This window comes from Phyllobates terribilis, unplaced genomic scaffold (assembly GCF_046119375.1).
Source record: "Phyllobates terribilis strain yellow unplaced genomic scaffold, ASM4611937v1 Scaffold_4926__1_contigs__length_55864, whole genome shotgun sequence".
NCBI classification, from domain to species: domain Eukaryota; kingdom Metazoa; phylum Chordata; class Amphibia; order Anura; family Dendrobatidae; genus Phyllobates; species Phyllobates terribilis.
In genome coordinates, this window is record NW_027367674.1 from 30,204 (window position 1) to 54,628 (window position 24,425).

Consider the following 24,425-nt stretch of genomic DNA (forward strand, 5'->3'; position numbering starts at 1 on the left):
GGTTTAGATATAAACAATCTACAAGTGTTTAGTGTATTACCTGAGTGATATTGCTGACAAACTGAGTGTAGAACAACTTACAGAACTAAGCAAATTTCTAACCTATCTTTGTTCCAACAAGAACTATTGGAACACCAGGTGCATAATGCTTCATCTCTGGGATCCATAAATGCCTGCTTATACCTCCATTTATCCACGAAAATCCTAAGCTCCTGCGACTTCTCCACTACTTGCATAACAGCATCAAAGAACCCACCTTTAACCATAGCATAAAGGAAAGCATCAATCAAGCTTTGGTCCAAAATAAACCCTTTCCCTCCATCATTTGAACCATGCTTCCTAACCTTATTCCACAGCAGCAGCACACTAAAATACTTCCTTGCAGAGACATAGCCATTTATAAGGGACAAGTACGTTTGTCCATTTGGCTCAAACTGTAGAAATATCACCCTCCTAAATGTCCTACGTGCATCTTCTAACCTCCCCACTTTGCAGAACGAATGGATAGTTGAGTTCCAATCGTGGGTACCCACTTCAATTCTAGGGTCACCCACAACTTCATCTAAGAAAGCTGCCATTAGCTCTGGTCTATTGTTTTCTGTTAATCCTGTTATTATAGTAAGATAACTTCCTTTCAAATCAGAGGTTCTTGAATCCACAACTTCTGAAAACTCACCCAGTGAGCAACTACACAACAATGTCTGAGGGAGGATTTACTTGCTGCTATATCTTACATCCACAACTTCCATGTCATTCAAATTCAGATCTGAAATGCAACTGTCAGATATAAATCTAAGTCTAAGGGAGAATTTCATCTGCAAGCTTACAACAATTTCTCACAAACATACCTTAAGCTAATTCCATATGTGTATCCAACTTAACAAATCCATGACATTTACTTGCTGCTATATCTTGCATCCACAACTTCCATGTCATTCAAATTCAGATCTGAAATGCAATTGTCAGATATAAATCTAAATCTAGGGGAGAACTCTTACAGAAAGTCGGATTACGTACTCCTAATTACAGTAGAAATTTAGAGAAAAAATCAGTAATACCAGCATAGACATTAATGTAAGAGGTACATGCCTGAGATGGCTGAGTAGAATCTTCAAAAATAACAAAAGGCGGACTTTTTGGCATTCTAACAGTTGGAACTTGATTTTTTGGGTAATTTATGTAAGTGTAATGACTGGAAGTCTTGGAAAAACCACCAGCACCTCGTAGAAAAACAGTAGTCCTGCAAGCAGCATTTGATCCATTGTCAAAATATACTAAAGTAACAATACGTTCGGTGAGTACTTAGCAAAATAAACCTGTTCATAAACCTATTCATACACAACAGTTGAAACTTGGACTTCTGAAAAAGAGTCTGCAAAATTCCTTTGAAAAGTAATTCCCCAGAACTGCTCTTCTGTCATTCTCAGTATTTCTCTGAGATAGGCCAACAGAACTGCTCTTACAAGATAGTCCAACAGAACTGCTCTTACAGTTAAAATCCTCTTCTGTCATTCTCAGTATTTCTCAGTATTTCTCTGAGATAGGCCAACAGAACTGCTCTTACATGATAGGCCAACAGAACTGCTCTTACAGTTAAAATCCTCTTCTATCATTCTCAGTATTTCTCTGAAAATGTTGAATTCAAGATAGGCCAACAAAACTGCTCTTACAGTTGAAATCCTTTTTCTGCTTTCTACACAACAGTTGAAATCCTCTTCTGTCATTCTCAGTATTTCATTAGTTTCTTAGTGCTGATCATCGTTTTTACTAGTACAAACTGAAAACGCCATAATTTTGATTGTTTAGTAGTGATGGTAATTAGTTGTGAACTTGTGATCTTGTTCTAGAATAGAAAAGCATGCAAGTGACCTTGTATATATTTATAGCTAGCTACCACAGATGAAGCAAAGCCCTGTGATTGTTATTAGATAAGATACTGCTAGATAAGATACTCCTAATCAAATCAGTCATTATTCATGTAAACATGTGGATGTGGGTCTACCAGGGTACTTAAAATGGATAAAGTGAATACTTGATACTTCGAGTTCATTCAAGAAATAAAAATGAATAAAAAAAATCACAAAATTGTCTGGAAATCAGTACTGGCATTTTCCTAAATTAATATCATGTCTAGTGAATATACTCTAATATCTGACTTATCTATCCCATTTGGCTTGACAGTGAAATACATTACCAATCAGTTATGCACCTCAAGTTCAGCATCAACACATATGTTTAATGATCCATTACCAATCAGCTGTTGTTGATGGAGATATTTATAGATCTAATAGGTTTTTGTATAAAAGCCAAGATATACAATCACTATTTAAGTATGTTTTACAGCAGCAGCAGAGATTTCTAAACAAGAATTTCCTTTCTGATAAAAATGAATGAACTGTACGTGGAAAGTATAAATTCAAACTATATCAAAGTGGAACAAAGCAAACAAGATCTTCCATGAATCAGAGAGGAGCTCGGTCCTGGAGAGGTTGTCCAACTCGCCTGTGAAACAAAGCAAACAAGTGCATTAGTACATTGCTTAAGTGTTCAAAATTTGATTCATGCTACTATAATTCATAAAAGGATAAAATATTTATTAATAACTAATTTATAAACTTAGTCTACCTCATATCACATATCTTCATCTGAACTGGAAACAATCTCACTATCTATGTCTTCATCTGAACTTGAAAAAATACCAGTTTCTTCATCATGTTCTTGCAATGGCACTCTATCATCTAGTATCTCATCTTCCACAACAATTGTTTCTCCGCTTGGATCTCTCAAGTTCTCTACGGGTACATCATCAACGGTTAGAACCCCAACTTCATGATCTAGTTGATATGCTTCCTCTCTATCCTTTCATCGAGATTCAATTGTGCTTCTGGCTTTCGTTTTGCAAACAACTCTCCACTTAGCTCGATCTCCTTTGGCACCAGCATAAGGTACATAATATACTTGAATAGCATGTTCAGCCAGAATAAAAGGATCATCCTTTCTATATAGTTCCGTATGATTAACCTCAACGATATCATATTTTTTATTCACTCGCATCCCGACAATTGGATCAAACCACCGGCACTTGAAAAGCACTACATGCTTTGTTGGAACTCCTGTATACTCTAGTTGTATTATCTCTTCAAGTAACCCAAAAAAATCATATGTTATATCTTCCGAGTATGATCCTTTAACCCAAACTCCACTGTTCATAGTAGATTTGCCTTCCCCTCTTAGTAACGTATGAAAAGTGTATCCATTAACAACATAACCTAGCCACAACTTTACTGAAGCACTTAGTGAATGACTTATCATAATCTTCATCTTGAGCTCCACCAATCTCATCATCAAAAATCCTAGTAGTGTGAAAAATCAGCCAATATTAGTTCTTGCAGATATTGCACAAGCTAGCAGAAATTAGTAACTCTAGGACTCCTTAGGTGTATAAGAGAGTTTAGAAATGCTTACTTGACAAAATCCTCTACTACATCGCAGTTCAGCAGAATAAATGTCTCAATTGCGTGCATCTCTTTTCTATCACTAAGCCATTTTGACGTTGAATTACGAAATCCTCGCCCGGGATAATTAAAGATGGAAAAATGTTCCAATTGGTCTTCGACTACACCCTGGTCTTCATTTCCTTTTCTCCTTTTAGAAGAAATATGGCGCTCTGAATATTGTTCTGAAAATCTTGATATTTCTTCAACAAGATACGAGGCACAAATTGAAGCTTCAACTCGTGCTTTGTTGGTGATTTTTTTTTAAGTGGAGTAAAAATCTAAATAAAATTGATAGATAAAATTAGGTTAAGAAAAAATGGGAAATTTAGGGAAAGAGTTGTTGTATAGCGTATCTTTCGAAGGGGTACATCCAGCGATATTGTACGGGTCCTCCAATTTTAGCTTCATAGGGTAAGTGAATCAGCAAATATTCCATTGAGTCGAAAAAGGAGGGAGGAAATACTCTCTCTAACTTGCACAACAAAACTGGAATAGCAGCTTCCCATTCTTCCATTTGTGCAACCGATAATGTAGGTGAACACAATGACTAGAAAAATCGACTCAGTTCGGTAATAGGTCCCCATACACCCTCGGGCAAATATTCCTTAAAAGTCGCTGAAATCAATCTCTGCATGAATACATGACAATCGTGACTCTTCAATCCAATCAATTTGCACTCGTCTAGCTGCACACATCGACCAATATCTGAAGCATATTTATCCGGAAATTTCAAGGTCTTGATCCAATTGCAAACTTCTCTCTGCTGATTTTTTGTGAGCATATAGACAGCTTTTGGTATTGAACCAGAATGATCCTTTTCAACTGCCAACCCTGGACGGTTGCAGAACTCTTTCAAATCTTTCCGTGCTTGTAGTGTGTCCTTAGACTTACCCTTGACATCCATTACCGTATTAAACACATTGTCAAAAACATTTTTTTTCTATATGCATGAGATCTAGATTATGACGGATCAAGAGTGTCTTCCAGTACGTTAGATCCCAGAATATTGAGCGCTTAGTCCACTTGTGATCGGTACCATATCCATCAATCGTTGATTTAGGATCATCGACCACACTTGGCATGTCTTTCACACAGCTCCAGATCTGATCACTTGTTAACCGTTGAGGAGGGAGGGAATTTTCAACACGGTTTTTCATAAAAGCTTGCTTATTTCTTCGAAAGGGGTGATCTTGCGGTAATGATCTTCTATGACAATCAAACCAGCACGGTTTCCTACTATGAGGAAGCCAAAACGACTTCGTATCATCCATACAAATCGGACAAGCCTTTAAGCCAGCTGTACTCCATCCCGATAACATTCCGTAAGCTGGAAAGTCGTTTATCGTCCATAACAGCGCAGCTCGCATGGTAAACTTCTCTTCCCGGGAGATATCAAATGTGGGTACCCCTTTCTCCCATAACAACTTCAATTCATCGATCAATGGTTGCAAACACACATCTATCAGCTTCTTTGGATTGTGCGGACCAGGAACAACCATCGACAAAAACATAAAAGGCTTTTTCAAGCACATGGACGGTGGAAGGTTATAGGGAGTCACAATAACGGGCCAACATGAGTAGGATTTCCCAGATTGACCAAAAGGAGCAAATCCATCTGAGCACAATGACAGACGAACATTACGGGACTCACTAGCAAATTCGGGATGTATCTTATCAAAATGCTTCCACGCTTCACCATCAGAAGGATGACTCATTATTTCTTCTTCATCTGCCTCACGTCTTGCATGCCATCTCATATCTGCAGCTGTAGCCGATGATGCAAACAATCTCTGCAGCCTAGGGATCAAAGGCAAATATCTCAATTGTTTGTGAGCGACAAGTTTTTTCCCTAGATTACTTTTGTATCTTTCATGATTGCAGAATTTACAGCGGACTTCTTTAGCATCATCCTTCCAAAACAACATGCAGCCTTCTGGACAAATATCAATTTTGTCCATTGGTAACCCCAAATCTCTCACAAGCTTGTCTGAATGGTAATAGTTACTTGGAAATGTATGGTCACGAGGCATACATCGTCCAGCCCATTGACAAATCCTGTCATAACATTCTTGAGACAAATTATAATCAATTTTGATTTTAAGCAGTTCAGAGACAGCTGATAACTGGGTTTCCTTTTCACAACCACTCCAAAGTGGTTCATCTACAACTTTCAAAACATCCCAGAATCTTTCTGATAAGCCAACATGATTATCTTCATTTATATTTGGTTGAGCATTAGAGGAAACATTCGGTGTGCTTGACGATGGAATATCTTCATCACTCTCCTGATCTACATTCTGATCTTCTTCTTCGGCCCAATGCGGAACAAAACTTGGCCCTCCTGCATCGAATACCATCCTTTGATGTGGATTTAGAGAGCCATATTCTTTGTTCAATGGACAGCTCTGGATGTGAGAAGAACTCAATTCTGGAGAAGACTGTACAGGGATCTCTCCATGAAAATTCCAGCGATAATAGTTTGCAGTGAAACCCATCCGGTATAAGTGCCCTCTAACAGTTTCTGGCAGTTGATACTTCGCGTTAGCACACTTGCAACATGGACAACGAATTTGAGAGCTTCTAGTGTTTGACTTAGCACACTCCATAAATTGATTGACACCCTTCAGAAACTCAGTAGTCATTTCATGACTTCCAGGATATTTCTTTTGGTACATCCAACTTCGATCCATTGTAGCAAACAAATCTACTACATCATCAAATTCATACACAGCCAGAAATTAAAACATATATATACTAAACTTAGAGGTTATTGTCAAGAAGAAAGGTTTAGAGGTGTTGCTCAGACATTGATTTATAGCTAGTGCACTTATAACAGAATTAAAACTGCAAAGAGTTGTATATAACTATCTCACCTCCCAAAACAATTCAGCTCAGACAATAGCAAGAAGTAAAAGGCAGTAGCAATGACAAAACAATATGAAATTCCAGCAATGAATCGATTAACCAAATCATGACCCAAACTAATAACAGAATTAAACCTGCAAAGAGTTGTATATAACTATCTCACCTCCCAAAATAGTTCAGCTCAGACAATAGCAAGAAGTAAAAGGCACTAGCAATGACAAAACAATATGAAATTCCAGCAATGAATCGATTAACCAAATCATGACCCAAACTAATTTACTATCTTACAAAAGAAGAAGAAATATTTACCTTTTGCAGTACAGGAGCAAGAGATCTTATAAAAGAAGAAGAAGAACTAATTTGCTTGAACACTCATAACAATGACGATGGGATGTTCTATTCTATTAACAGGATTTGGAGTCTTTTGGTATCTAACAAAATTTGGTCCATCCTGTACAAATACGAAGTATAGAAGATGAATGTTAACTGATGTTCGACAATTTCATTCCACACATTGACTTGAATATATATTATTGCCTATATATGATTGAATTAAAGAGACAATGCAATGTAAATTGAGAATCAGACAAAGAATTAGATGAAAGTGAGAAGAAAACAGAAAGCCTGCAACTTGAGAATTCATAGAGCTTGCCGGTGCTGGAAATTTCCAATGAGTAGGTAGTAGAAAATTACCCTAAGAGATAGGAGTAAAATTCAGCCACATTTGATTTGGGAATTCATAGAGCTTGCCGGTGCTGGAAATCTCTAATGGCAGCAAACCCCTAAAATCCAACCCAGCCAAGCACGTAGCCTGGTGCGGCGTGGTCTTTGTACGCAAAGTAGAGGACGATACTCGTCGTTTTGAGTGAGTGATTGGGACTGGTGATGAGGGCGGATACGGCTGATTGAATGGTGGCATGCGACGCGGATGATGGTGGTGGGAGATGAGCTCAGGCGCGGGAATTTTTTTCGTTTTATGAGGAGGCCGGCGGGGAATGGTTCCAAATTTGATTTGGGAAAATTCTTTTGAGATTAGGTTATTATTTTTAGATCTAGTGTATATTTAATTTTTATACTGAAACAAAGAAATTCAAATTATTCAAATAAGCATCATTTAACACTTTTAGTCTTGATTAAGCATCTTAATCATCTGAAACAACAAAACTACAAGAATCATAAATTTAAGACTAGCTTAATATTAAAATTCCTTATACATCCTCGATACTAAAAATGTTTATGGAGAAATGCCTTGAAGATCAATCTCATGTTACGCTGATCTGCTATATCGGGACCATATTTGCTGAAATCAAAATAAAGCTTGTTTAAATCTAGTGGAAATCCCAACTCGTCTTTTACGAATCGCTCTTCGTCTTCTTCTGTGTCTTTATCCTCCTCCCCCTCTTTGGCTTTTGTTGTAGTTTTATTGTTGTCTTTTTTTCTCCGCGTCTTTTATGCACCGCTCTTCGCTCTTTGATTTGTTTACATCGATCTCATAATCGGACTCATCTTCACTATCTGGAATTACCATTAGCGAAAGTTCTTTTTCATCGTAACCATCAAATTTCATGTCGTACAAATCGATTCAATAGAACCAATCAACAAGTTTTATTCTAAATACAAAAACAAGTGGATATAAAATATACAAACAAGGATGCTATATATAATACTCCATAGGCTTCCACCAAAAAAAAAAATACTCCTTAGGATAGAAAAATATTCCTATAAGAAAGGAAAAAACTACATGTCTTTTTTACAAAGTCTCTTATTATTAATCACATTTTTTTATGTTAATTTAGGAAGGAGAAAGAGTTTAAGAAAGGTTGGTGATTCCTACACTAAAAAGGGTTAGTAACATTTCTAGATTTTCTTTTTTCTTTTTTATTTAATCATACCCACACTTCTTTTGTATTCCTATTATTTTACCCATACTATTTATTATGACTAAAACTTAGGAATGGTTTTAACTATGAAAATATTCATCCAATACTTTATACCATTGGTAAGTGAGTGTAGGTATATTGAGTTTTTCTAGTAGTGACTACGTTCATAATTTCATTAAATCCTAGATTCTCACTAAATTGAAATGCTAAATGATCAACACATGTGGCTCCGACAATTGTGTTACTAACTAATTCATGATTATAAACATAGAGAGGGTTGGAAGAAGATGCAAACCCTTGCGAAATTTGTTGTTGCCCTTGTAGCATTCCGAGCTTATCGATGTTCTTTGTCTTCATGTGTTTAAGCAATGTGCCGTATCCACCGGCAAGTTTCCATACATATTGGGCCGAATAATACCTGCACAAACCATCGATTTTACCATTAGTAACTATCATTCCTTTAGTAAAATGTTTAATAAAAATTTCGGATTGAAGCGGTTTTTGTGAGGGTTTAGGGTTTGATGATGGTGTAGGTGGTTTACCATCATCACCAACATACCCTCACTCGGTTCAATGTTATCGATATGTTCACTCTCTTGAGTGCTCATGTCGTTAGCATTAGTGGTTGCCATTATTAATTAAAGATATATATATAACAATATTAAGAACAAATCAACAAATGCAAGAATATGGAAAAGAAAGATGGAGAGATGATGGAGATTAGAGATTTCTTGAATACTTGAGAGTAGATTATAGAGAGAGAAGAGAGATGGTTTGATTGTGTGATTTGGAGTGGAGTGTTAATGGGTATTTATAGGGTTTAATTAGATTTTTTAAAGTATTAAAATTGGGCAAATTGTGGGTATATGCTAGAAAACTAGACGTTGAACCGGCGGTTCGTCCCAACGGCTAGTTTTCTAGCCGTTTGAGGGACATTGTGACCATTGGAACCGGCGGTTCCTCCGGTTCAACAGGGCGAACCTGTGGTTCAACGGCTAGTTTTCAAAAAACTAGCCGTTTTGACCTTTAAAAAATAAAATAAAATATATTTAATGGCCTAGCCGTTGGGATTAAATAAATAAAAAAATTGGTTGTATATATCACAATTCATCCATTATCATTCTTCACATCAACTATATTCTCAATTTTCCATCACAAGAATCGCAAAACGCAAACACATTCTCTCTAATTTTTGCAAATGGATGGCCCTTCTTCGGAGGATTTTGCGCGTCGAGATCGGATTGATCGTTGTATTTTTGATGTGCATTATACTAAAGGTAACGGAAATGAGTATCGAAGAGTGAGTTATATAATGATTTCTTATAATTATTGTCGGCTCAAGAATGAATGGAAGTTCGGTGGCCGATACGGAGTGTTCAAGAAGCATTTAAAGGCCCGCCACCCAGACGAGTGGACTTCAACAATACTAGGAGTACCGCCGCCGGCGACCGAGCCCGAGGACGATGAGGACGACGACGAGGTAGACTCGCAACCGCAGGCACCAGCGGCGCCGGCTGAATAATTGCATTTCAATATTATTGTACTTGTTTTTTGATTCAATAAATTATGTTTGCATTCTAATATTTGCATTTTAATATTATTATTGTTGTTTTGGATTGAATGAAATATGAATTTCTTTAGATACGTACTTATTAATTTTCATTCTAAACATAAGACAACACAACAGTTTAATTATTAATTTTTAATTTTTACTTCTTTATAATTAAATTAGTTTTAAAAAATAAATTTTAATTTTTTAAAAGCGGCGACCGGCGGTTCGGAACCGGAACCGCCTGGGAACCGGCGAACCGGGGGTTTGTCCATATACCCGGTTCCGGTTCCGGAACCGGCCCATCTCTAATTGTTGGACCTTGCCGAAATGCAGATTTTATAAAATTACTTTGCAGATTTTTATTTGCAAAATGAGCCTGAATCTGCCGTATTCTATTCTCCTTTTCCCTCTTCCCCAATTTGAATTACTCCGTCGTTCATATCCTTTATGAACTGCAGCTTCAAGGAATGGTTAATGACCTTTAATATAAGTAATACCTTAATTCAATAGAGATTACAATGATTATGACACACCAATTTCATTTCTACTTTATTTTGTCAATTCAATGAAATTCAACAAAAGGTGAAAATAGGAATTAGTATGTGTAGAAGAACAGAGGAAAGGCGGTCTTCGGCGGTTACGTATCCTATTCCGATCGACACCAGTCATGCTGCATAGATGAGGAGGGTGGTTGCCGGTCATAATGGGCTTGAGGGTTGCCGGAATGAGAATCAAACCCCCATCAGAGTCTCGTTCGTGTTGCGTAGTGGAAATGAGGAGGTCGTCGCCGACAACCGGTTGCTGATGGACTTTGAAGGCGAACAAAATGGTTATCAGATCTACTCCCTCGACATGAACGATGAAGAGGGAGTGGGTTTAGTTTTGGGCCTCTTATAATTTTAGAAAAATAAAAAACCTCTTTACTAAAATTGATAAAATAAGAAAAGTAAATAATTAATTGAATCTCTATAGTATACGGAATAGTGTGTTATCAGGAAGAAAAAAAACAAACAAATAGGTCAAGTTTTGAGACAAAATAGATAATCACAATTATACTCTTGTGTATGTTTGAAGTTTTTAATATCAAAATAAGTTAAGCCTAGCCAACTCTCAAGTAATCTAGCAGCTGGGATCTCACCCACCATACCGAGCGGTGGGTGGTTCGATCTCTCTCTCACCCGTTTAATCAAATGGATGTGTGGAGGTCTACCATGTTAATAGAGCTCCCGATCTTAGTTCTTAAAAAAATGATTCAAGCGTAGACTATATGTTGTATAGACGGGGACCTATAGTTTGTTGTTCAAAAAAACGAAATGAAGAAAGAAGGTGACGCAAATGAAAGGTTGGCATCCTATGTTCTTTAACTAGTAGCAGTAATTATTTTTCTCTTTCCAGACTCTTAAGTGGGAATCCTAAACTGCATCGATCATGAATCGGGTTAGTTACTTACACATGCAGATCGAAATGCCATCACAACCGCACATTAGCTACCTTTGTGGTCGCTCTTGATAGCTTGCAAAATCAGCACATACTATATTAAACTGATTCCGAATTAATTCCCCAATTAACACACATTATTCCTTTTTACTGCTGCCAATTCATCACAAAATCCTGTCCTTTCAAGTACTTGGATTTTTTCCCAAAGTCAAAATGGGGCTCAGTTCTTGCTGCTTTGCTTGTATCATAAGCGTGGCTGATTCCTCTTTCCAAAAGCTATACTAATTTGAATCAAATTAAAGTGCCATCCTTTTTTTCACTTTACCCCTTTGTTAGTAAAATCCCAATTCACATTTCCATGCATCATCAGTCCTCCATAGTATAATCACTCCAACAAACCCACATCATTAACATATCTGACAGCTTATACACCATAGAAACAGAGCCGAAAAGAGTAAGTTTCAACTTTCAGTATATTAGAAGTTGCAGTAGCCAAAGTACTAAAGACACCACAATATACTTTCACCGTATCAAAAGGATTTGATACGATTCCCACAACATAAAAACTAGACTGCGGGCTACAAGATTCTCTGCAGCCTCTTCCAGCCACCACCACCATACATTATCCAAACCCTAATTCAACTGGAGTACTAAAAAGAAAAGACCCAACCAACCGAGAAAAAACTAAAACACTTTCACAGTCTCCAACTCCAACTCCAAATTGGCGCACTTTGAATTGATTAAAAATGGCGGGAGAGGGTAAAAATTCCTCAAATTCCCCCCAATTTTTAATGAGCTAAGTCAAACCCTGAAATTCTTGCCGATGAAGGTCTGACCGAACTGCCAGGTGGCGGGGGCGATGTTCCAGGAGGTGGACTTACGGTGGTCGCTACCCATGACGCGGAAGGAGAGTGACTGGCCCACCAGAACGGAGTTGGATTGCCAGTTTTGCCCCCAGTTCCTGCTCATCGGCATCCAGTCGGTGTTGGATCCCTTGACGAAGGCGCTCACCACGTCCCCTGCACCCGCGACGTTGGTGATCAGCACCAGGTTGAAGTAACGGAAACCGTTTACTGTGAACCGGATCCCTCCCTGCTTACGGCACGGCACCCTGCACAGTACAAAACCCGAGCCCAGGGGCATGTTAGACAATTCACGTGTTTACTATAGGCCTGGGTTTTGATTGCCTGGTGGGCGTGATGAGATAACAGCCGCGCTTTTTTCACGCTGTGTAGGCTGAGGCTCCGTAAAACAGGTGTCTAGAAGACTGAGCGTTATGGGTCCCGCATTCTGTTTCATCCCAACAGGTTATTCAAAATGCGGGCCCCCTAACCCGTTTCACATTATAAAATCAATCTCAACCGTATAAATAAATGCATATATGGGTACTTAAAAGGAACAGGGCCTAAAAACGGCTAATGGACCCCACTAGATTTACAGATTCGGAAAGCGTTTCATAACCAACCATGTTAGTAAACGTGAATGAGGGGCAAATCATGTCGATAATGCAAATATCAGGGGTAATATGGACAATTGGAAAGAAACAGGGGACTCACCGGCGGTACGAGACGGGGACAATTCCGGCGCGGTACTCGGCGATCTTCAGGAACATGGGCATGGCTAGGTCGAAGTGAGGACGCGGGGGGTTACACCAGCCACCGTTGTCGCTGGGGAGGGCGAAGTTCGGAGGGCAGAAGTTGGTGGCGGTGATGAGAATGGAGGGGCTGCCGGGATGGCACCACCGCGGATCATCGGCGCACTTCATCTCAAAACAAGCGCCACAGCTCAGCCCGTTGTTGAACAGAGCCGTGCTCAGCGCCGCCGTGTTCACTCCGTACCCCTGCGAGTACAAATTCCCGTATCCACAAGCTCCACCTGCATTTTAAAACCCCAGTTTAAACAAAAAATTCAAAATGCGACACTAATTGCTGAAAATTAGGGTTAAATGAGGGGGAATCATATACCCATGGTGCCGGAGGCGTCGCTGCCACCGTAGAAGGTGGCATGGGCGCTTTGCCATGGTCCGCCGGTGTAGACGCCGGGAATTCGAGCTTCGGCGGAGTAGAACGACCAGAGGAGGAAGAGTGGAGTAATGCAGAGGAAAGTAGAGAGAGAAGCCATGGCTGTTGTTAGAAGTGAAAGGGAGAAATGCTGCTACGGTGGCGGTTGAGGTGTGGGAAAGTGCGAGGAAGGTGAAGGGGCTACTTAAAGAGCAGCCTCTGAGGGCAATTATGGAACTTCCCAGAAAATAAGTAAATTGCGTGCAAGCATTTACTGCAATTTTAAAGAAAATATTAATACAGAGATCAAGGCTGAAATATATACTTTCCTCTATTGCACACATTATTTAAAGAAATTAACTAAGAAACTGTTCGATTCGCCAATATTATAAGAGGTTTAGTGGTGCAGTTGGTGTTGATATTTTAATTTATTGCAGGTTTATTATTTAGAAATAAAAAATGGGGTAAACTCTTGTTTGGTAAGGAGTATTTTTTATTCATAAATACTTTTTTAAATATATATTTATCTTGTTTTCGATAAACGTGTAATAATTTAATTTTTTATTTGTATACTGTACTTTTTATAAAAAAATGCACGTATTTTTATAAAAAATGTACATTTTTAACCAAACATACTTATAAACAAACACTTCTTATAAATAAAAAAGACTTTATAAATATAATTACCTAACAAATCATAAGTGTAATGGTAAAAGAAAATAAAAAAGAAGTACTTCTAATTTTCTAAAAGCATCATTTATTGCTTTTGTTTTGTAGGCATATAAGTACTTCGAACTACTTTTAAAAAAATTTGGGCGGACGAACCGAACAAGTCAAATGAGTGTTCATTTTCTGAAAAAGAAAAATAAGTACTTAAAAATATTTGTTTATGACGAAACGAACAGACCCTAAATAAAAAGGTTTGTTACTAGAGATAGGCTCTGTTTGGTATACTGGTAGCGGTATATAATAATAGAGATAGCGGTTCAAACTAGCGTCTTTTAGAAAGATAATGAGAATAATATGAAAAAAGTAGCGGTTGAAACACTAGTGCAAAAAGCTACAATGCAATGCAATTACAAACACTTAAATTGAGTTCTTTGATCGCTAATTTATTTACTTATCAATTTTTTTGAAAAAGTAGCGTATTTTTGAAAAAGTATACTTTGATCGATAATTTATTTACTTATCAATTTTTTTTTCGAAAATTGATAAGTAAATTTAGAATTTAGTATTAAGAGTGTAATTATTGTATTGTAATGAGGTTAATGAGAGAGTTAGACAATAGACATCCTTTAAAAAAAAGGAAAATTTGATTGCGGTTGTTTAGGGTTTGGGCCACAATGCAATGCAATTAGAAACCCTTAAATTGAGAGGAATTAAATTCTTATTCGTATTGCGTATTGGTATTGGTCCACAAAATCTGTGAGAGGTTGAGTTCCAAATTTACTTTTCCCTCATCTTAAGCAATCTTGTAGATAAAAAAGGCATCAAGGATACTTGTGAAGATATTATCATTTTGAATGCTCCATACTAATAAGTGATTTCATTTGAGAGCTACATATATACAATTTACGTTACACTAATGAAATTAAAGATCGAAGCCGCAGCTACATGCATGCTTATGTGATTAATAATACCATTCAACTTAGGCTACTTAAAATTGGCACGGCCTTACGGTTTATATAGTTTTTTAGTGGGTGTGTGCAAAACAAAACTAATGCAGTGTGAGTGTAAGCGTCAGCCATAAGTATTCGTCATAGTGGAAGAGAAAGCAAATATGTGCCTTCTTACTTTCTTCTATATATATATATTCATTTTAGAGTTTCTTTGACCATGACGATAATTTCGTGCGCAAAACTTTATTTAAGCTACTGAATATTTACAGTTGCTAATTTTAGTACATGTATTAGAAAAACTCTTAAATATCTTGAACAAAAGTCAATTGGTTGTAGGTTGTAAGCTAATAATTTGATATTTTGGATATTTTATGCTCTTAAGAGTGTTATAATAGGAAATTGTGATTATAAATAATAATATGGATTTTATTATCAGCTTTTCTATTGAAAAAGGCATAAACTATTTAGGCTCTGTTTATTTATAAGTATTTTTTTCAAATAAATACTTATCTTATTTTCGATAAACGTGTAATAATTTAATTTTTATATTTTCTTTTATACTCTATTTTTTTAGAACATGCACGTATTTTTCAACCAAACACAAACATACTTATAAACAAACGCCACTTTATAAATAAAAAATATCTTTATAAATACAATTACCTAACAAAGTGTAACAGATTTAGATAAAGGTCTAATATTTAATTATAGATATTAATTTATATTTTATTACTTTGTTGTAATAAGTTAATTAGCTCTATATCTAAAATTTAATTTAATTATTGAATATATTTATTATATCCTAGACAAACCGTAATTTAAAAAACAAAAAAATGGAAATGCGATTGGGACGGTGAAGGCAATCGCAAACAGAAACGACGGTGTTGCGGGCAGTACGTACATAGGTACGTAGACAATGAAAGATAGAGTAAGATTTGTGAGTATGCACGTCGTCATATATTCGGTTGTTTGCCCGTCAACACATTAGTGCTATTTAGTACTCTCCCGTCCATAATACTCCCTCTGATCCATTTTGTTTATCCACATTTCTTTTTTGGTTGTCTCCTTTTGTTTGTTCAACTTTCCATTTATATCAATTACCACTTTACCATATTACTCTCATCTACATTATTAAAATTATTTATTTTCACTTTTATCACAACAACCAACACACAATTTTTTCTCTCACCAAACATCTAATCACCTTTTCTTACCCGTCTAAACCAACCATTTTTATTTCCTACCATTTCTTCCCTCCATTTTTCAACTAACTTTCTTAACAAACTCAACTACCCCCAAGAACACACTTAATTAACATTCACTAATCATAATTAACAAAATTTTAAAAATGTCTAAAATTTAAAAAAAAATTGCACAAGTGTGCACAAACCTACCAGGCCTATATAATTTCGGCCCTAAATTTTACAATACCCAACCCGGCCCACTAATAAAACCTAATCCCGGTCCAAATTCACTAACCCGCCTACCCAACCCACTAACCCAAATCTCATTCTCAGCCCAGCCCAAAACAAAACCCTACATATATAACCCTCAAACCACCCGACCCCCTCTCTCACTCCCTCATTTTCTCGATCCTTCTACGCCGCGCTCTCTGTCCCTCCTCTTAAACCCTAGAACTCGGTCTCGCCCCTTATCTCACCTATTTTTGTCTAAATTTCTCCTCTATTTGTGCTTATGTCTCCTAATTTGTGTTATTTTGATTTGTTTTGTTGTGTTGGAAGCGATCTTGTGGTTCTGGTGTGCCTCTTTTTGCGAGAGGATGTGTGAATGCGGGCCGTGTCCCCAATCTTGTGGTTTGATGTGTGATTGTGGGTTGCATGTCCCCGATCTTGTGGCTTGATGTGTGATTGTGGGTTGCATGTCCCCGATCTTGTGGTTTGATGTGCAAATGTGGGTTGTGTCCCCGATTTTGTGGTTTGCTGTGTGATCGTGGGTTGCATGTCCCCGATCTTGTGGTTTGCTGTGTGATTGCGGGTTGCATGTCCCCGATTTTGGGGTCTGGTGTTGCGATTTTGCTCTGATGTCCCTTGAGGCATTGTGTTTGGTGATCTGATGTCCCTCCGAGCTCAACTTCACTGATTCCCTCTCTCTGTTTTATGAATCTTTCTTGGTTTTTCGAATATGTTGTCCCCGTTCTCACACATGGACCTCTGTCCCATTTGTTTTGTTTTTAGCAGGAAAAATGAGTAGCTCACCAAGATCGCCGACGACTCCCACCCCCAGTTACTCGTCGGGGAGCCCTGATCCGAACGAACCACTGACCCCAGTGTATGCTCCCCAAAGTCCCCGGACCTCAGTGGAGCGCATATTCGCCGACTTCGAGCCCCTGTCATCTGATAACTCGTTCTCTTCCAGGTGCTCCGACTACCCACGATGTGACTGGGGGGCGGGGCTCTGTCTAGGCGTTCACAGCTACTCCAGGAATGCCTCTGACAAAACTCTAGTCCTACCTCAGATTGCCCCTGATGCTGAGCAGGAGGTTGATCAACCCCTGTCGATAGTGGATGACCTCGTGTACAGGTTCCCGCCACCGGAGGTCATAGTTGGAGGTGATGATGCTTCTTGCTCCAAGGATGTCTCCAGGCCCCTGAAAAGAAAGAGGGTCACTCCGGCAACCCCGCCCGAAGTGATCATCATCATCAGCGACTCTTCGGCTTCAGATGAGATCTGAAGCCTAGCTAAGTCTCCTAATTATTTTTTGCGTATTTTGGCTGACTCTAATCTCACATTTTGGTGGTATTGAAACATTAAACTTATGGGTTGTGGACCTGTGTGTCCACCAGTATTGACTCTTGATGTCTATAACTGTTTGAATGTGTATGTATATGCTTGCTTGCTTCTTTGTGCTTGTCAATACTGTTTACAAGTTGATTGCGATGAATGTGCATTGCCCATATTTTAATTGGGACATGCTTTGTTTCTATCTGTGTTACATTTGGAGCAATGCATATGACTTGCATTCATGACTTGTGAATGCTGTATTTATTGGTCACTGATTGCAATGCATGGCTCTTGCATGCATGATTTGAGAATCCAATGTGTACTTGTTTGGTACAAAATGTTGTGCCTAATGGTCTGGTACAAAGTGTTCTGCCTAAAATGGTTGTTCTTTCTGTTGATGTTCTTTGGGGGACATATCCTATACTATCATTAAGCAATCAGTCAAATAATGACTTTGGATGACTAATGTTTATGTGTAGGATGTGTTTATGGCTTATTCTGTTTCTGTACTTACATCAGTAACCAGTCAAATTCTGACTTTGGATGGCTATGTCTAGTACAGAATCTGTATGGGTATGTTTCAGGCAAGGTTTTGTTTTGTTTGGTGTCTGTCCCTATGTGCTTGATACTATGCTTGATTGTTAGCCTTAGGGAAATTCTGTGATGATGCCTTGTTTACTAATTAACAACTCTCGACATAATGTTCAATGTTGTACCTCCATATTGCAACCAGTCATCTAATGACTCTGGACAGGCATATGTTGATAGGTTATATGTTGAGCAGGGTTGTTTAAATGAAGGTTTGGGACATCGTTTTTATTTTTTGTTCTATGATGAAATCTCAGTTTCTGAGATTCAAGTCTGCTGATTTCTCGTTTAACGCAGTCTAAAAAGAATGTTTAGACTTGTTTCAATTAGCATTAGGACACCACAATTAAACCTTTTGTTGTCCCAGGTTTAAAGTAGAATTCATGTCTTAAGGTAAGTTAGTGAGTTGTTAATGTCTGTTTTGTGTCTTAGGTTAGTAAGTTATTGTTTGTTTTGTGACTTAGGTTAGTAAGATGCTATTGTTTGTTTTGTGTTTTAGGTTAGTAAGTTGCTATTGTTTTTATGTACATCACTAAGAGATAAACCTGATTTAGTACCAATATCATAAACTTCATAGCAATACACTAGTTAGGAAAAACAACATACACTAATACATACTGAGTAATCTTATGTGATTGTCTATTCTTCGTTCAATTGATCTTCATCCTGGTTTGTTTCTTCATCTTCTCTCCATGCTTGTGTATCTTCTTGAGTTGCTTCTTGTGTTTCTGGTTGCTCATTTACTTGTGCATCTCCATGAACAATATTCCATACTTGTCTTACTGCCCAATTTGGTGCTTTTACTTCTATAGGTAGATTCCCTTCTTTTCTCAACTTCTTCTTGTTTACATGTGGTAAGTCATAGTCATTGCCCCCTTAATTTTTAGGATCTCATTCATGACATATTGAAGCGAATACCAAACATCACTAAGAGTTCTAGGATCTAGCTCATAGAATGCCTCATTTACTGCTGCTAGCATGCCATTGATATCTTTTGGCATCTTTTTATGCATTAATGATTGTATGCTTCTGAAGAAACCTAGATCTAAAATGTTTAAGTCCGGGCTATTTGCTGATTGTTGAAGAAGAATGAATGTGAAATTGTCTTGACGATATATCTGTTGCCATTCTTTGTCTTCTTGTGTCACATGTGCCTTTGCATTATCTTGCTGAATGAGTATAACCCTGTGTCTTCCATCATGTGGCCACTTCTCTTTAATTGTTGGAATGATATGCTCAATTAACATTTTCCTTGTGACTTTTTGATTCACTGATTCTATTAACTTAGTGACCATTGTCCCCTTTTTCTCTGTTTTTCGAACCCCTCTTAGCTGGCTCCTCGTATGTGAATGGAAATATGCCTACTTTCCCATCAAATGTGCATTCTCCTTCTATGTTGAACCTTGTCCTTGCTACAACTGCTGTGAACATTACTTTTGGGATGAATTTACTTGAACTTGCACACCGATACATCCCTTCTCATGTTGTGCTAGATAAACTCTGTGACTTTTTTTGGTCAAGTAAAACCAGTTTTCATCCAAGTGAACAAAATCGTACATGGGGTGGTAATCTGTTTTGGTTTGTAATGTGTCTCCTTGGATTAAATTTAGTATCCACTCTAATCTTGTTTTTTTATGCACTTCACTTAGTCACGGATGCATTGCATTTGTGTGTGGCCTCATTACCCCATTCTTGATCATCTGTGACATGTTGTTTTGGATATGCTGAGTTTGCTTGCTAGATCGCGAATGCATGTTCTGTCCCCCATGTGAATTTGTTGTATTGATTGTTGATCAACTTGTACCCTCTTTCTATCACAGTTTTGGTACTTTGTGTTGACATTGTACCCCATTGATGGATCAACCGGTTCCTTTGTTGCCTTCCAGATTCTTGTAATTGTTCTTTTTGACACTTTGTACTTTTCTGCAGTTTCCTGGAGTGCGTTCTTTGGAAGTGTCCCCATGACTGCGTAACTGAGAAGGTCGTTGAGGACTTGCATCCTCTGTGTGCTGCTGAGCCTAATTGCCTTAGGTTGGTGGTAAGAAATGGGGGTTTCTGGGTCTTGATTTGCATCTGTATTTGGAAAATTTGTTGTTGTGTCCCCATATGGAATGTTAAGATCAAACTGGGCCCAATAACTTCCATTTCTTCTTCTATGTTAACCCTGAACACAGTTCCATCATTGTCCCCTGATGGAACTGTGTTGAGATCGAATAGAGATTGCTCGCTCATTTCAGTTTGTGTGATTGAAAAAGCTTTGTTTTGGGGTTGAAAGCTCTGTTTTGTTTGTAATGGTTGGTGTTGTGGTGGATGAAGAGCCACCAATTGTCCCAAATTTATACAAATTTCTCAGGGGTATTTTTGGATTGTATTGTGTAATTAATGTAGTGATCCATGTCCCTGTAATACTCCATTCTGATTGGCTGTAAAATTTAACCCCTCCCAGTTCTCATTGGTTGGCTGTCTGAAAAGTACATTTTTTCAGAAATATTAAATGCATGATTAGACAACATTCTCTGATATGACATGTGTTAAAAATCGTGCCCGGCTGTCCTTTTGGACAAACAAAACGGGACAGAGGGAGTATAAGGTCCATTTTTATTGGACACATATATTGATATCTATTTTGTATTATTAATATATCTAATTTTATGTTTTCAAAAATTAAAATTTTTTAGTAGTATTGAAGTAATTATGAAGACGAATAAAACAATACCACACATGACTATATTTTTACTTGTATATTAATATCGAGAATATTCTCTTAAATCGTGAAGAAGTGCTCCCTTTAGAAAACCCTAGTTTCGTATTTTTCCACGTGCTGGCGTTCACCCCTGGCGCCACCTCCGCCTGCGCCACCAGCCCTTCCTCTCGAGGGGTCGGTCACAGTGTACGAAGGTATCCTCACGAGCCTTGGGACACGGCGTTTGACGTCGCCTTCTCCCCCTAGCATCCCTTTCGTATTCGTGCCTCTGGTGACGGTGTTGTGGCCCTGTGTCTTTGACGGCGGGAAGAATATCTATCCTCTGTTTCGTTTTTGTCCTGCTGTTGACGGATTCAACGCCTCTATCTGTCGACTGTTATACGTTGTTTCTCTGTTAGAGTTTCGTATTTGTGGTTGCTTGGTCATCAAGGTTTCCATGGACGGTCCACTAGATTTCTGCAAAACAGATCTGAAGGCCTTTGCGCGTTCTGTCGCTGAGGCTGCATTGGATGGCCCTGACTTTGTTCTAGCCTTGAAGATACTGGGAAGACGAGCTACAAGAGAAGATTGGATCACCTTTGCTGTTAGAGCACATCGACTGTGGGCATTCTGCTCTGTGTTCAACACTCCACTACATTCAGTACTCATAGGCTCGGAGAATTCTGAAGGCGCAATCCCTTCGTTGCGCAGCATGGTGAGGTTAGATCTTGCAGCAGGTGTCGCGGTTGTTGGAAAGGAGTATGTTACGACTATCTCGCTCTCGAAACACAACTATGATGGAGATGGATGGCTTCCACATCAGAGCCGATTCATGGAGTGCGATATTTCAGCTTTTCCCACTATTTCGGTGTCTCTGCAAACCAATAATCAGAATGCTAATGGAGTGCTTGATGTGGATTTACAGTTGGTTACTTTCAAGTCTGCTGGTGTCGGTAATGAATTGGTGGAACAGGATGTTTCTCTGCGTGTGTTGGAAGGCGACAGAATTCTAGATGATACGAGTCATGAGCAAAATCTCGAGGTGGTTGCGAAGGATCCGGATGTCCTCGAAGAAGGTCCGTATTTGGTTGCACGTGCCATCTCGACTCAACTGAGTGAAGTGTTAGGTATTCCTATTCCCTTGACTGATGTTCATGATAACCAAAGTGAAGAGAATGAAAGTACTCGGTTGCCAGCAAACCTTGATATCTCATCATTTGTCAATGTTTGTCCGTCTATGATCACTAATTCGGATAAGGGACACAATGTTGATTTTGTTGCTAACGCTTCTCCGACACACCCTCCTCTTGTTGGTCGCATTGGAACGAGCGCAGATGGGGCTAGGCCTCGTGTTTTCGCTGCGCAAAAGGGTGGTCATATGGCTCCTCTGACGAGTTCCTTCCCACATAATTCAGCTTGGTTTAAGGGGTCAAAGAGTTTGTTTTCGAATGCAAAGTGTGGAGGTAAACTTCACTTTTCCAAACCCTCTAGTAATAAGAGAGTTACTATTGATGTTAGCAAGGGAAAGACTAGCTTTGATACGTGGGGTTGGGCTTTGATTGGTCATTATGTCGGTTATACTCCTAATGCCTTAATGCTGAATAATTTAACGCGTGAATGGGGTACTACTGCGAGGTACACAATTGAGGACAGCTGGATTGTGTTTCGGTTCAAAGCACAAGAGGAAATGGAGAAGGTGCTTCGCAATGGCCCATATTTTATGTATGGAAAGCCACTCATCGTTAAGACTATGCCTCCTATGTTTGCTTTTTCAAAGAAAGACATTGCTTCTATTCCTGTTTGGGTTCGTGTTCAAGGGCTTTGCCAAAGGTTTTGGGAGGATGATATTTTGAGTGATGTGATCTCACATATTGGTAATTCGTTCTTTAAGGATGAAGTGACGGAAACCCGCACGAAGGGTACGTATGCGCGTTGCCTTGTTGAGGTAAACTTCTATGAACCAATCACTAAGAGGATTGATATTGATTATACTAATGGTTATAGTGTTGAAGTTAGTTTTATCATAGAGAACGAGCCTATATTTTGCTTGGAATGTGCTTGTTTTGGACATGATAGTGCAGGCTGTGGTTTCAAGAAGGGAAGAGAGCAGAATAGAGTGAATGTCAGTTTGGATGCGACTACGAAGAAATCGGATGATATAGGAAACGACAAGGACTTAGCACCGCCAGTTGTCGGGACCGCTCCTATGAATGTTGCAAGGGTGTCGGGGGGGCATTGCGGATGGGGTCCCCGAAGTTGATGGTGCTACAAGCACTCCTAGTTCTTCACTACCGGTTATTGTTGCAGACACGGTGGATGTTGCCTCAGAGATTGGGTCTGAGAAACCTACTGTACATGAGAAGGGTAAGAGCATTGTTGTCATTGAAGGGCAACACGCTGATGGAGACATAGAGAGCTCTCGGCCTTTCCAAGTATACCTTAAGAAGAAGACTCGTCGGAGGAATAGATATATTGGTGAGCCGTTAGTTCTGAATGGTCGGACTTACTACCCAGCAGGTTATGCTCGTACTGGTACCTTGAGATCGCAGAATCAGGGAAGGAGTTATATGGGGCATTCGAGTGGCAATGGTGCTCGACATATCTTACCTAGAGCGCATATTTCGGGTTCTATGAATGATGGGCGGGGACTCTCCTCTTTGGTTTCCCAATGACGGTTCTCGCATGGAATATTAGGGGGATAGGCCTTCCCCAGAAACAACAAGGTGTTAGGAAGGTGATGATGGACAATGGGGTTAGAATCTGTGGTCTCCTAGAGACTAGATATAGTAGGCTTGTTGTTGATGATTTGGTTGGGCGTTTGGCTCCGGGATGGCTTCATGTTAGTAATTTTGATCTTGATTGTCGTGCGCGCATTCTTGTTCTTTGGGATGAGCAATTCTATCATCTTCATGTGGTTGGTAGATCTGCACAGCACATTGCTGCTATTGCTCGATGTCGTTCTATCCACATGACCTTTGGTGTTTGCTTTGTTTATGGTCTACATTCTGTTACGGATAGACGACCTCTTTGGCTGATTCTGAGATCGCTGCTAAGTGATCATGATGTTCCTTGGATGATACTTGGTGATTTTAATTGTGTCATGCATGCCGATGAGAGATTACATGGTGCTATGGTTAGGTCTAGAGAGACTGCTGATATGATAGAGACTTGTAGAGATTTGGGGTTATCTGATGCCCCTTGTACTGGTGGTGGACAATTTACATGGACTAATAGATCTGTATGGAGTAGACTAGATAAAGTTTTGATTAATAATGGTTGGGCCAGTCATGACCTTTATATATCATCTCGGTTTCTCCCCATTGGCAACCTCTCTGATCACAAGGATGCCATCGTTACTACTAGTCAGATCTCCTCCTCTGGTAAACGGTACTTCTGTTTCTATAATATGTGGCTTACTCATCCGTGTTTCATGGATGTTATTCGACAGCATTGGCAGTGTAGTTTGTCGGGCACTTATCAGTTTCGTCTTTCTCGCCTTCTGTCTGGACTGAAGGGGGTTCTTAAAGATCTCAATAAGAAGGAATTCTCTCATATATCTTCG

The 24,425-nt window shown here is 38.8% G+C and overlaps 1 protein-coding gene across 1 annotated transcript; it reads right to left on the reverse strand.

Annotated features, from left to right (window-relative positions):
* Window positions 1–12,032: 12,032 nt before the first annotated feature.
* LOC141249649 (uncharacterized) lies at window positions 12,033–13,352 on the reverse strand. The gene is made up of 3 exons (XM_073669728.1): window positions 13,196–13,352; window positions 12,788–13,106; window positions 12,033–12,342 (listed from the first exon to the last, which is right to left on the reverse strand). The coding sequence occupies exons 1-3, from the start codon at window positions 13,350–13,352 to the stop codon at window positions 12,033–12,035; spliced, it is 786 nt and encodes a 261-aa protein (XP_073525829.1).
* Window positions 13,353–24,425: the final 11,073 nt, after the last annotated feature.

Excerpts from the sequence above, each read along its gene's own strand:
- LOC141249649 (XM_073669728.1), bottom strand. The coding sequence starts at position 13,352 with ATGGCTTCTCTCTCTACTTTCCTCTGCATTACTCCACTCTTCCTCCTC. Across the intron at positions 13,107-13,195 it reads CGACGCCTCCGGCACCATGG|GTGGAGCTTGTGGATACGGG; the intron begins GTATATGATTCC and ends TTTAAAATGCAG. Across the intron at positions 12,343-12,787 it reads GTCCCCGTCTCGTACCGCCG|GGTGCCGTGCCGTAAGCAGG; the intron begins GTGAGTCCCCTG and ends TGTACTGTGCAG.